At 42.9% G+C, this 14,115-nt stretch overlaps 2 protein-coding genes across 2 annotated transcripts; one reads left to right on the top strand and one right to left on the bottom strand.

The window, feature by feature from the left end:
• Nucleotides 1-2,862: 2,862 nt before the first annotated feature.
• kiss2 (kisspeptin 2) lies at nucleotides 2,863-3,785 on the top strand. The gene is made up of 2 exons (XM_045721896.1): nucleotides 2,863-3,148; nucleotides 3,297-3,785. Exons 1-2 carry the CDS (start codon nucleotides 2,986-2,988, stop codon nucleotides 3,596-3,598), a joined length of 465 nt encoding a protein of 154 aa, XP_045577852.1. The 5' UTR covers nucleotides 2,863-2,985; the 3' UTR covers nucleotides 3,599-3,785.
• A 1,279-nt stretch (nucleotides 3,786-5,064) lies between these two features.
• On the bottom strand, nucleotides 5,065-13,252 carry LOC106609123 (L-lactate dehydrogenase B chain). Its single transcript, XM_014207572.2, has 8 exons — nucleotides 12,946-13,252; nucleotides 8,120-8,259; nucleotides 7,714-7,831; nucleotides 7,333-7,506; nucleotides 6,916-7,089; nucleotides 6,473-6,590; nucleotides 5,955-6,078; nucleotides 5,065-5,792 (listed from the first exon to the last, which is right to left on the bottom strand). The coding sequence occupies exons 2-8, from the start codon at nucleotides 8,246-8,248 to the stop codon at nucleotides 5,625-5,627; spliced, it is 1,005 nt and encodes a 334-aa protein (XP_014063047.1). The 5' UTR covers nucleotides 8,249-8,259; nucleotides 12,946-13,252; the 3' UTR covers nucleotides 5,065-5,624.
• Between the last annotated feature and the right edge of the window lie 863 nt (nucleotides 13,253-14,115).

A 14,115-nucleotide genomic window follows, 5' to 3' on the forward strand; every position in this document is an offset into this window, starting at 1 on the left:
ACGCAGAAGGCTATACGTGACGCAATGTTTGCTTGAACTTTGCTCCTCCTCATTCAGTGACAGCCAAGTGTTAGGGCTGTGTAGTGTATCCACACATTGAAACCTGACCTCGCTCTTAATCCATGTTCAGTCCATGTAGCCTTTTCAAGCGCATCAAAATCAAATCAAATTTTATTTGTCACTTGCGCCGAATACAACAGGTGTAGACCTTACAGTGAAATGCTTACTAACAAGCCCTTAACCAACAATGCAGTTTTAAGAAAATCCCCCCAAAAAGTAAAAGATGAGAATAACTAATAATAAAAGAGCAGCAGTAAATAACAATAGTGGGGCTTTATTCAGGGGGTACCGGTACAGAGTCAATGTGCGGGGGGCACCGGTGTCAAGGTAATTGAGGTAATTATGTACATGTAGGTAGAGTAATTAAAGTGGCTATGCATAGATAATAACAGAGAGTAGCAGAAGCGTAGGGGGGGGCAATGCAAAAAATCTGGGTAGGCATTTGATTAGCTGTTCAGCAGTCTTATGGCTTGGGAGTAGAAGCTGTTACAAAGCCTCTTGGACCTAGACTTGGCGCTCCGGTACCGCTTGCCGTGCGGTAGCAGAGAGAACAGTCTATGACTAGAGTGGCTGGAGTCTTTGACAATTTTTAGGGCCTTCCTCTGACACCGCCTGGTATAGAAGTCCTGGATGCCAGGAAGCTTGGCCCCGGTGATGTACTGGGCCGTACGCACTACCCTCTGTAGTGCCTTGCAGTCGGAGGCCGAGCAGTTGCCATACCAGGCAGTGATGCAAACAGTCAGGATGCTCTCGATGGTGCAGCTGTAAAACCTTTTCAGGATCTGAGGACCCATGCCAAATCTTTTCAGTCTCCTGAGTGGGAATAGGTTTTGTCATGCCCTCTTCATGACTGTCTTGGTGTGCTTGGACCATGTTAGTTTGTTGGTGATGTGGACGCCAAGAAACTTGAAGCTGTCAACCTGCTACACTACACACTACAGCCCTGTCGATGAAAATGGGGACGTGCTCGGTCCTCATTTTCTTGTAGTCCACAATCATCTCCTTTGTCTTGATCACGTTGAGGGAGAGGTTGTCCTGGCACCACACGGTCAGGTCTCTGACCTCCTATAGGCTGTAGGCTGTCTCATTGTTCTCGGTGATCAGGCCTACCAATGTTGTGTCATCAGCAAACTTAATGATGGTGTTGGAGTTGTGCCAGGCCGTGCAGTCATGAATGAACAGGGAGTACAGGAGGGGACTGAGTATGCACCCCTGAGAGGCCCCCGTGTTGAGGATCAGCGTGGCGGATGTGTTGTTACCTACCCTTACCACCTGGGGGTGGATGTCATGAAGTCCAGGATCCAGTTGCAGAGGGAGGTGTTTAGTCCCAGGGTCCTTAGCTTAGAGCTTTGAGGGCACTATGGTGTTGAACACTGAGCTGTAATCAATGAATAGCATTCTCACATAGGTGTTCCTTTTGTCCAGGTGGGAAAGGGCAGTGTGGCATGTAATAGAGATTGCATCCTCTGTCGATCTGTTGGTGCGGTATGCAAATTGGAGTGGGTCTAGGGTTTCTGGGATAATGGTGTGAGCAATGACCAGCTTTTCAAAGCACTTCATGGCTACAGACGTGAGTGCTACGGGTCGGTAGTCATTTAGGCAGGTTGCCTTAGTATTCTTGGGAACAGGGACTATGGTGGTCTGCTTGAAACATGTTGGTATTACAGACTCAGACAGGGAAAGGTTGAAAATGTCAGTGAAGACACTTGCCAGTTGGTCAGCGTATGCTAGGAGTACACATCCTGGTAAATCGTCTACCCCAGCGGCCTTGTGAATGTTGACCTGTTTAAAGGTCTTACTCACATCGGCTGCTGCGAGCTTGGAACATCTGATGCATGTTTCAGTGTTACTTGCCTCAAAGCGAGCATCAAAGTTATTTAGCTCGTCTGGTAGGCTTGTGTCACTGGGCAGCTCTTGGCTGTGCTTCCCTTTGTAGTCTGTAATAGTTTGCAAGCCCTGCCACATCCGACGAGCGTCGTAGTACGCTTTGCCTGTTTGATGGTTCGTCGGAAGGCATAGCAGGATTTCTTATAAGCTTCCGGGTTAGAGTCCCTCTCCTTGAAAGCGGCAGCTCTACCCTTTAGCTCAGTGCGAATTTTGCCTGTAATCCATGGCTTAAGGTTGGGGTATGTACGTACAGTCACTGTGGGGACAATGTCCTCAATGTATTTATTGATAAAGCCAGTGACTGATATGGTATACTTCTCGGAAGAATCGGCATCAGAAGAATCGCGAATATATTCCAGTCTGTGATAGCAAAACAGTCCTGTAGTTTAGCATCTGCTTCATCTGAGCACTTTTTTATAGACCGAGTCACTGGTGCTTCCTGCTTAATTTTTGCTTGGCACCCCCATAGTCCTATTTCTCAATATTGCCTAGCCTATAGGTGGTTTAGCCTATAGGTAGGCATATTGGTGGTATATGGCATAATTTCTCATTAAATAATCTGGGTTTCATTCCCAGAAATAGTCCCCATATGTTGTGTTGGCTTTGCAAACACTTGGCACCCCCATGCATCCTGAATGAGTTGTGTTTTAAGCATGGGGTTGAATGTTGGTCAAATAGAATGCATCCACTTCTGATGGCCCAACAAGAATCAATCATGGGTGAAGTAATTTATATGGATGTCTCTGCTGGCCAAAATCTTCCCATATCCCTCAAACCTCTCATGCACTCTAGCAAACTGCATCAATTCAACAATGACCACATCTGACAGTAACATTTTCAGAGAAAAGTCATCCCATGGCGCGGAATGTCAACATTTCCTAGAAGGTAATGAATTATTCAACACCACTAAACAGTGGACAGCGCCGCGAACGCTACTCATCCACTGTCATCTCGCTCCCAACAATCCGGTGCATACAGACGGAAATATAAAAGGCAGAGAATACACGTCATGCATCAAAGACAGACAGCTTAGTGTCGATGACCACATATTGTTTCTTGCTGCATTGGTTGGATGCGAAGTGTGATCACTTGGATTTTGACAGAATGAGAATGCTGGCATTTTTCCTGGTTTGTGCGATAATTCGCCAGTATGGAACATGGGGGACTCCAACTCCAGGATTTGGGTGGACGGATATCCCAGGTAATTTCTTGATTTGATATAGTCTAATTACTTTTTGATTTCTTATAGGTTCATTTTCTTCTCATAATGTCCTGAGCCAAACTTTTTAATATCCAAAAGTAATAAAAGAAAATTCGATTTTATAATTTGATGCTCTCTCTTTTCTCAGGACATACACCTGCTAAGGCGCAAGAGGGGCACTCTGTTGTGATGAGAAGCAAGGTTGTCAGTCCGAATTTACCTGACGATGCGAACCTTTGTTACCTTTTGAAAGAGAGTGATGAAGACCAGCGACACATTATCTGCAAACATCGTTTAACTCGGACCAGCAAATTCAACTTCAACCCGTTTGGGCTCCGATTTGGAAAGCGCAACATATTTAACACATCTAAGGCCAACCTCATAAGATCCAGGACAAGCAAACTGTTGCCTATTCTACTCTACTTCAGAGAAATAGAAGTTCCTGCCTAAATTGGTTCCTTCCCAAGAAGGAACTAATGTTTAAACAATGGAGATGGTCAGTTGCTTAAGTTATAGCAGTTATAGCAGCATCGTTATAACCATTCGCTCGTGAGGTAAAGAGTTTGTGTGTCATATTGTCTACTTATAAGGTGGGTTTGGAAAATACAAGTCTGCTGAATAAAAGTTTTGTACATGTCTTGTGTGATGTAATTATTAAACCATGTAATGACAATAAGGAAAATACACTCAATCTCCAAAAGTACACTACATGACCAAAAGTATGTGGATACCTGCTCGTCGAACATCTCATTCCAAAATCATGGGCATTAATATATATTTGGTCCCTCCTTTGCTGCCATAACAGCCTCCACTCTTCTGGGAAGGCTTTCCACTAGATGTTGGAACATTGCTGCAGGGAATTGCTTCCATTCAGCCACAAGCGCATTAGTGAGGTCAGGCACTGATGTTGGGCGATTAGGCCAAAGGTGTCCTATGGGGTTGAGGTCAGGGCTCTGTGCAAGCCAGTCAAGTTCTTCCACACCGATCTCAACAAACCATTTCTGTATGGACCTCGCTTTGTGCACGGAGGCATTGTCATGCTGAAAGAGGAAAGGGGCTTCCCAAAACTGTTGCCACAAAGTCGGAAGCACAGAATTGTCTAGAATGCTGTAGCATTAAGATTTCCCTTCACTGGAACTAAGGAGCCTAGCCCGAACCATGAAAACCACCCCAGACCATTATTTTTCCATCACCAAACTTTAGCTGGCACTATGCAGTCGGGCAGGTAGCGTTCTCCTGGCATCCGCCATACCCAGATTCATCCTTCCGACTGCCAGATGGTGAAGCGTGATTCATCACTCCAGAGAACACATTTCCACTGCTCCAGAGTCCAATGACGACGAGTTTCACACCACTCTAGCCGACACTCGGCATTGAGCATCTTAGGCTTGTGTGCGGCTGCTCAGCCATGGAAACCCATTTCATGAAGCTCCCGACGAACAGCTTTGTGCTGACGTTGCCTCCAGAGGCAGTTTGGAACTCGGTAGTGAGTATTGCAACCGAGGACAGACAGCTTTGTTGACAGGTGTGGCTGAAATAGCCAAAGCCACTAATTTGAAGGGGTATCCACATACTTTTGGCCACGTAGTGTAATTGTCTTGAATCAGCCACTCATTTCAGCAACCACTAAAAAGTGGACAGGGCCTTAATTTGTTGGTTGGGGAAGAAAAGCGATGTTAACATGCAGTACTTTTGGCTACTTAACAGAATGTTCCTTTACTGAAAATATTGTCCAAATTAATTTGACGGTTTATGTGAATAAAAGTTTGACAAGGGACCTGGATTTCCTTCTACATGTCACTCATCATTTTGTTAAATGTCAGATTACTTAGCAGCAATATCTAACAGCAGGGAGGCATTGTGTAGCCTAGTTTATTGAGGAACATTTATGTCATTGGACACAATAACATGCTTCATAAGGTTAAAGTGTTTATTAAATTACTCATTGGTTGTCGTCATTCATTACACAAACATGGGTGTTACAGTAAGTAAAAAATAAAAAAAAAATTACTAAAGCAGGCCGTTTCGATTGATTCCACTTCTGCCCTCTTCCCCCCCCTTTGTTTCTTTCTGGCAATCAATGTCAGACTGAACATCTCGCACAATAACCAACACCACTGTTCCCCGACAGGAGGAGACCCAGTTATAGGGTCTTTGTTTCTGCGCTCCTGACAGGAAGTGAACAGAACAGTGCTTCAAGAAAGTGCAAATGGAGGATAAAGCCAACACTTTTTGATCGTAGTACAATAGCTTCAACACGAATCCAATGAGGGTACATAGTCATACTGGTTCACACAGTACCTAGCACAGAAACACAGTAACCTCATCCTACAAAAGGATAGGGGGGGTAAAGGAAGAATGTATACCAGTAGATTAAGATGAAAGGGAGATGGATACAGTAGATCGGAGGACGGGTGAAACTGGGTCTAGGATTGACTGCATCGGGAACGGAGGGAGGAAGGGTAGATGTGTGTCTCTAGACGTCCTTGAGGTCCTTCTGGATGCCCCAGAGTGTGTCTGCACTTTTCTTCAGCTGGCCCACCTCAGCGTCGGTCAGGGTCATGTTGATCACGCTGCCCACTCCATTGCTGTTCAGCACACATGGCAGGGACAGGAACACCTCCTCGCCAATTCCATACATGTCCTGGGGAAACAAAACAGCTGTCAGTCATTATCACGTAGAAATGTGTTAGATTCACTCTCTCGCTCTTTGTGTGTGTGTGTGTGTGTGTGTGTGTTTACATGCACATAATGTGTGTGTGTAACTGTGTGTGTCTGCACGCATGTGTGTGTGTTATCCCGTCACCTTGACCATGGTGGAGACGGGGTGGATCCTGCTCATGTTCTTGATGATGCTCTCAGTGAGATCAGCCACACTCAGGCCGATGGCCCAGTTGGTATACCCCTTCAGCTTGATCACCTCATAGGCACTGGAGGAGCACACAAAACAATCCCTGTCAGTCAGCATCTACGTCCAACTGTTGCAATCTTGAACAGGTAAAACTCTCTGAAATGAGGTGAACCTGTATGAACGTTAACTCAAATAAAAGGTTAATGCAAAATAAAAATGTGAGGGCAGGCTTTGATACTTATTCTAGCACACAATGTCAGTAGAACTAGTTATATTAATGATACCAAAAATTATCCCAGCCTGATCTCGTCCTTATTTGAGCCCTTATACCTTGACAGCTCCAGTAGATATAAATGAATCAGAAGGTGGTGAGCAGTACGGTGTAAACTCTAGCTGTACTACGAGCTCTAGGTGGAGGCAGAGGTACACATTTAGACTCTGGATGGAGCTGGGGATAGGTTTAGGGTATTTACCTGTCGACCACTTCCTTATGGGTGGCCTTCCAGTCCTCCTTGTCTCCGTCAAGGCCAAACTCTGGGTTCAGCTTCTGCAGGTTGACTCCAGCTACGCTGACACCGCTCCACACAGGGACTAACACACACAGAGATATTTATTATTTTACACAGAAGATATTCAGATTTCCCCCCCCCAAAAAATTAAACACAAGCAGACTCAATTCACTCATTATTTCTGACAGATAACTGGATGTGCAGAGTGATGTAACAATGCCAAAACAAGTACTTTTGTTTTAAAAGCTGTTAAAGCTGCCAACTGGGTGTGGCTTACTGCGTGTGAAAAGAAGTTCACACATGTGCTCAGATTCCCACTAAAGTATGCACTCCACTGACATCATCCCCACCGATGGTGTGTCTGTGCTCTACCAGGACCAATCACCATCAGCGTCACCCCTACCCACCGCTGGTATCGCCGTGTTCTCCCAGCACCCATCCGTTGAAGCTGGTGGCATGGATGCCCAGGCGCTCAGCCATCAGAAAACGGAAGCGGGCGGAGTCCAGGTTGGTGCCGCTGCCGATGACACGGTGTTTGGGCAGGCCGCTCAACTTCCATGTCACATAGGTCAGCACATCCACTATGGGTAGGGAGAGACAGGGATATGGTCAAACACACACACCCTTGACAACGTTAATGATTGACTGCCCATCCCTGCCACCCACTGTTGTCACAGTACCCTCTCTCTTATCTTGAATTATGGAGTGGTGTGATACTGTTGGTAAGGGTGGAATGTTGGAACTGGGTTGGCCAATGCAATCTAGGGGATAATGATGGAAACAATTTACCTTGTGTCCAAGATTTAAATTGTCAGTGTGTGTACCTGGGTTGGACACCACGATAAGGGTGCAGTTGGGGGAGTGTTTGACGATCTGGGGGATGATGTGTTTGAAGATGTTGACGTTCCTCTGGACCAGGTTGAGCCTGCTCTCTCCCTCCTGCTGACGCACGCCAGCGGTCACAACCACGATGCGGGAGTTTGCAGTCACGGCATAGTCTGGACAGAGATAGGGAAAGAGCAATTGAATTGCGTAGACTTTTCCCATTTAGCAGGGGGGGGGTCTAAATGGCCATCAATGAGACGCAATCAACCTTAAACTGGTTTCAAAACAAGCTGCATTACACTTGCAATGGCAAAATACATATTCCGCCTTTTTTGCTCTGAACCACTCCAGTGGCATACACACAAGGGGGATTCTCTTACCTTTGTCAGCGACTATCTTAGATGTCTTTAGGAAGAGGCTGCCGTGCTGCAGGTCCATCATCTCTCCCTTCAGCTTATCCTCCATCACGTCAACCAGAGCCAGCTCATCAGCCAAGTCCTACAGGAAGGAGGAGGAGGGAGAAGGTAGGGGTGGAAAGAAGGGCCAGAAGGATAGTTTGGTCATGAACACCTGGTATTTACTTAGAAATGATATGGTAAAATCCACAATTACAACCAGCCTACATAATAACTGAGTAGTAACTATTTGTTGGTATCACAATAGTAGTAGTAATTCAGAGGTAAAGTAAATTAGGACTAATGTACTTGTAAAGTACTAATAACACAATAGTAAGAGTAGTAATGCAGTTGTAAAGTAATAGTAAGACAGTGATATAGTCATACTTACCCTGAGGAGGATGCTGACGGCACAGGCCATGCCCACCATGCCCACCCCCACCACGGTCACCTTGTTCCTGGGGGGCTCAGCAGGGCCGCTGGCCATGGGGGTGATCAACTTCTGCATCACAGACGACATGATCCACGACGCTGGAGGAGGGAGCGAAGGAAGGAGATAGTTAAACCTTTAGTCTAGTTATCAAGGTTAGTCTACTGAGAGAAAATAAATATTCAAAGGGAAACCTGGTCCAAGATCACAGTGTGTGAATTTTGTGTGAGGTAATCGTGCTTTTGCCTCAACATTGAGCACGCTCTTTAGTCCAGGCATAGGCTTAATCTGTGTCTGGGAATCTAGCCCAAGGAATGCATTTCTTAAGCCAATGAAACAAACACTGCTGTATTTAATGGATTTACTCCAGACTGAGTCAAAACCAATATCCTAGTCAAACTTGGGTTCAAATAAATGCATATTTAATTTTTTTTTGTTTTTTTTTAAATGTGGTCAAAATCAGCTACTTTTGAAATATTTTCAAATAAACTTTGATAAATAGCCTGAACTACTAACTTCCTAATACATTACTTCAAATACACCTAGGACCTAACAGACCTGGGTTCAAATGCATGAAGTATTTAAATATTTGAAAATGCATTCTGAATATTCAACTACTTGTAGCCTATTTTCAAAGAAAATATATCCAAATACTTGCTTCGAAATGTCCTTGAAAGTAATTGAAATAGGTTAAGATACTATTTAGTGTAGGCTGTCTGTCCCTAGTGTTTGAGTCCAAGGGCCAAAGGTCTTGTTTAGACACGCATTTCGTAACCATTTTGCATAGTGTATAGTGGGTTAAAGGTCACGTTTCTAAAATGTCCTGCTATTGTTTTCCATAGCTACTCCAGTGCAGTTAGTGTATATTGCTTGATATACTGTAGCCCAATTTAAGACTAGTAAACTGGCATTGCTTCAAACCATTGTTGGTCAACTTAAGTCCTGCTGCTTTGGCACGCAACCAACTGCAAAACTCACTAACCCGCAACATGTAGGCCTACACCCACACACAGTTTAAACTCCAGCAGGAGACCAACAGTACAATACAGCTTCAAACATTTATAGGAGAGGCTCTTTGGAATCAAAAGCCTGGACATCCTACCATTACAACCTTCCTTACTGAGCAGTCCCTACCAAGTAAACACACGAGTAGTTAGTTTACTATCAAAACCCAAGGACAATAATTATGTCCCTTCATCATTTTTACTAGAATATCCTGGCTAGACATACGGAACAATATAAAGCAACAACTAAGCCAGGGTAATTTCATAAGGCAATCACAATGACCGGACATTGTTAGTTTGATAACCAGGCAATCTTGATCAAACAGGATACTTGCTTTGTCTGGCAAGGTTCCTTGCCGCCAGATACCATCAAGTAGTGATCATGCCAGGCTAGGATAAAGCAGAGCAGGCCAATGCAAGGCCTACCACGGATCAAAGGCAGCAGAGGGCCATCCTACTTCCACAGCCCCAGATTTCCCCCCCTTGTCCAACCAGAAGGTCCCCCCTGAGGTCCTCCTGGACCAGAGAATACGCAGTTGGGAGTTGCTCTGTTCACATAATCGCAAATATCTAGCCTATTGCATGTCCATGTGAGAGGCAGTTACTACAGTTGGCAAATTAATATTTGAATTGTTTGCCACATGCGTCTTAAACAACAGGTGTAGACAACCATTTTGAATCCATTTTCACATTCCCTCTGTGTTGGTAATGCTTACAAATTGGATCATAACTAAAAGTATCCGAGATCCCACTCTGGAACCTTGATATGCCTGTAAATATTCCAACTTCAATTAAATTATTTCTCAATTATGCCTTAAGATACAAATGTTAAATATGTGTCAACATCCTTCCTCCAAAAGACCCTTCTATGAATTATATTTCGGACAAAAAAATAAATAATAAAAAAATAAAAGTATTTTGTGAGGAATCACCCATTAACCATATCTGAACAAGGTCGATAGGTCATGTCTACACTTGTCACTTGCATGCAACTTCTGCTATCAAAATACAAAGATCACATTGAAAAGATGGGTCTAGATACACAAAAGTCACTTGTGGTATGATTGTGTTCAGATCTGGTCTACTGCCATCAGTTGTTGTGTTATAATATTTTGCCTATTCCACCGTTTGTAGAATGCATACTGTCACTTGAACATAGCGTGCGAAAAGGGAATCCGGACACACTCTGGTCACAGTAGACATTTAAATGCAGGCGTCGACGCAAGACACGGTCAGAATTCCATGATCAGAACTATGATCAGAATACTAAAGCTGCATGAACGGTCAAGTCTAGACACGGCGAGAGAGGGAATCAGAGGCTTGTCCATTAGGCGCAATGTGTTCACCTTGTCAGTCAATCACAGAACAATACTACAGAAATTAGTTAACAAAATTCTTGACAAAATGGGTGGATAACGGCACTATGGCTGGTGTCAGAGGCTGCCTATTCACAGTGGACTGTGAAGGGGCAATTCCAAGAGACATTGTGTTGTGTAGCTATAACATAGCATTTCAAATACGTGATGTTCTAGTAGCTTATCATAGAGGCCTATAGGGTGATTTCACACCAGGAAGACCCGAATAAAAATGTAGATCTGTTTGTTCTGGCAATTATCACATAGAAAATTCATTGGGAGGAAGGTCGTTTAACATGCTTTAATTTTATCACAAGTCCTTTTTTTGAAAATCATAATGAAAGTTTCCATTTTAGGCCCATACATGCCTCTTGTAAGATCCCATGATCCGTGAATCACACATAATACAGACAACATCTTGGTTTCATTATAATCCTTATATAAAGCTCTAAAATATGGAGTATTTCTAGATTCTGAAATAAAGATGTTCACATTAAACATGAAAAATATTAATGAATCTCAAAAGTACCCTTGATGATTTTGCTTATTTTTGTAAATTTTTGGGGGGGAACAGTACGCATTGCCATCAAAATGGACCCATGAGCACCAACATATGAAGTTCATAGGAGCATATCAAAAGTGGGTGTCAAATGACAGCTAAGTCTATATTTGGGGAAATGAAGGCATAAATACATTTTTCAACCACTTTCCATCTTCAAAATTTGGCATAAGTAAAGGCTTTGATTTCTGGATAAACAGATAGAAAAGGGGTCATAAAAACATCTACCATGAAAAAAATATTACAATGTTACAGAAATACAGCGAAACACAATGCATGTTTAATTTGAGAAATGGTTTACCTTCTGTAAATGTAAGAAATATTACCTTGTGATTCCGTTATGCACATATCTAAGATACTTTCTCAATAGCAACAACAACAAAAAGTCTATAAAATGCCATTTACATCAAAAATAAGGATTTGGTTCAAATAGAGTAAACTTCTCCTTTAAACAATCCCAGACCTCTTTTAGGAGTGCACATTCAGCAAATCACAAGCAGAGGGAGTTCCCTTTAAATCAATTTGCCCATTCCCTGTGTTGGTGGTGCTCATAACATTTATCACAACTTAAAAGTTGCAGAGCACCCACTCTGTTTTAAACAATATGTCATCATATGAACAAAACCAAGAAGGGCACTTGAGACAATGTGACAAAATGCATTTCAGAATCTAGACATCCATATTTTAGAGCACACTAAGGACCATAATGGGTTCCGTGTTGGCTCAGTTGGTAGAGCATGATGCAACGCCTGGGTTTGAGTCCCACTGGGGTCTTGTAGCTACAGAAAAAAGTATGCAGTCATTACTTACTTAGTCGCTCTGGATAAGTGTCTGCTAAATTACTCAAATGTAAATGTATAATGACACCAAGATGTCTGTATCATAGGGTTTCAAGAGGCATGTATATGAAGAAGAAAAAAAGGGCCTAAAATGGCCTCATCATGATCTTCTCAAGTGGTTGCTGATACAAATGTAAAAAGAATATCAAACATACTACCTCCCAATTAAGTTTCTGTGAGAATTGCCTGAACAGTCAGATACCAACAATATATGTTTGGGCCTTGCTGTCGTGGACTCGCCCTAAAGAGGCCTATTAATACTAATAGGCTTGATCAAATTAAAAATATTGAAGCTTCAAGATGTCAGACATGCAATAACTGATATCACAATAGGTCAATTATAATTCCCTAAAAAAAACGTAGCTATATCCTTGTAGGCCAATGTTTAATACCCTTTTGTAATCACATTGACGCAATAGTCCTATCGTCATTGATGGCCGGATGCTTTTTTTGTGTTTTACACTGGTCGGCTGCAAGATGGCAGAACATCTATAACGTTAGACAAACGAGGTGGAGGTTATGACAAACCTCATTCCATTAACAATCTGCACAGTTCAAACTAATATTCATGTCGCCAGTCAATCATTAACCACGTCTTCAAATGACATTCCGTAATACATGAACTTTGTCATGTTCAAGACAGAGTCGCTCAGGAAGCTCAACGAGGAAAATGTCAGTTTCCTGTACAATTAGCGCCATCCACCCCTTTAACGACAACCGATCGACTATTATAGGGAGTTATGGCATGCTGTGTTTTAGCGAAGTGGCCTTAGGCTTCGCGTAGCCTACATCGTCTATTCCAAATGTCAAATACCAAACCATGTAGGAATATCAAGAACATTATTTAGCCTATTGCAACCAGGTTGCAACTACAGAACGTATCCAAAAATTGTGTGTAGGCCTACGTGCATTTTTGAGCATACACCGAAGTGATGAGTCAGTCGTGCGTCACATGACGGAACAGAATAGAAAACTATGATAACAATTCACTCAAAGTCAAAGCAAACACCGGCGGTAGCTACATACATACCTTTTGCATATATTTTAAAGATCGGTTATATCCCTTTTTGGTCCAAAGAGGCAGGCAATTGAAGCAGCGTCCGTCGAGAGTCAGGTAGTGAGAGGACGTGATGACTTCACTTATGGAGTTCGGGGTTTAAAAGGGTTTTTAGCCAAAGAGGAGGATGCAAAGTAGGGCTTCACCACTGGCTGAGTTTGACACGAAAAGAATATCAATTGTCTCCTCCTCGCGTCCTCTCTCCTCGCCTCCTCAAAACCCATTGGAGGAAAAGGTCAGAGGAGCGGCACCTCTGGCTTTTTCCTCCAATGGGTTTTGAGAAGGCAAGGATGAGGAGAGAGGACGTGAAGACTTTGCAATTGAGATTGTGAAATATGTTAACTAACAGACCGTTGGAACAGGTTTTGGCTAGATGGTATATCGTTTTTGTCCGATTTGACTTTTTGTACTAAATTGAGAATTTACACCGGCAGATTAAGATAATTAACGTAGCTGGTTAGGATAATTGGTTAAGGTTAGGATTAGCTAAAATGCAAACAAATCTACTTTTAACGTTAAGCAGTATCCTTCTAGCCATGACCGTTGGACCACGTTCACCTTGGCATGCTGGCATGGGAACACATTGGCACACACAAAAGAGGAAATTAAGGGCTGCTCTTCTGCGATAACAACGGGTACATATAAATACATTAATGACATTTGACTTCCCATGACTCAATCTTTGGTTGTTACAAAACGTTATATGCATGTATCTATTATATGTTTTATTATTGGACTGTGTAGGTATATAATAGGCCTATTACACAGACTAGGTGTGTTTAATGGACTTTAATATTAAAAGGGAAATTGTAGGCAAAGCGTATTCCAAGCACCTACAGAGAGGGAGGGAGAGAGAGAGAGATATGTCATGTGCAAATCTAAAAGCCTCTGGTGATTGACAACAGGTGATTCCAATATAAGTAGACCAAACCCTAGTAAGCTCACAAGCTGCAATGGTCTTAGCTGAAGATTGTAACACCAGATATTATGATTTAACCCCAAAAAATGGGGTATCAATTATTCTGTGAGTTACAGGTGAGGTACTGTTTGGTGTAGCACAGAGAATTTTCAACCAACCTTAGCTTGGCAGTACTGCCTTCGTCCTTGATTCGTACAAACAGGAGTCTCATAAATGTCTGTGTC

Source organism: Salmo salar, chromosome ssa07, assembly GCF_905237065.1.
Source record: "Salmo salar chromosome ssa07, Ssal_v3.1, whole genome shotgun sequence".
In the NCBI taxonomy this organism is placed as follows: domain Eukaryota; kingdom Metazoa; phylum Chordata; class Actinopteri; order Salmoniformes; family Salmonidae; genus Salmo; species Salmo salar.

Excerpts from the sequence above, each read along its gene's own strand:
- LOC106609123 (XM_014207572.2), bottom strand. The coding sequence starts at position 8,248 with ATGTCGTCTGTGATGCAGAAGTTGATCACCCCCATGGCCAGCGGCCCT. Across the intron at positions 7,507-7,713 it reads TAAGATAGTCGCTGACAAAG|ACTATGCCGTGACTGCAAAC; the intron begins GTAAGAGAATCC and ends ATCTCTGTCCAG. Across the intron at positions 7,090-7,332 it reads TATCGTGGTGTCCAACCCAG|TGGATGTGCTGACCTATGTG; the intron begins GTACACACACTG and ends CCCTACCCATAG.
- kiss2 (XM_045721896.1), top strand. The coding sequence starts at position 2,986 with ATGACCACATATTGTTTCTTGCTGCATTGGTTGGATGCGAAGTGTGAT. Across the intron at positions 3,149-3,296 it reads TGGGTGGACGGATATCCCAG|GACATACACCTGCTAAGGCG; the intron begins GTAATTTCTTGA and ends CTCTTTTCTCAG.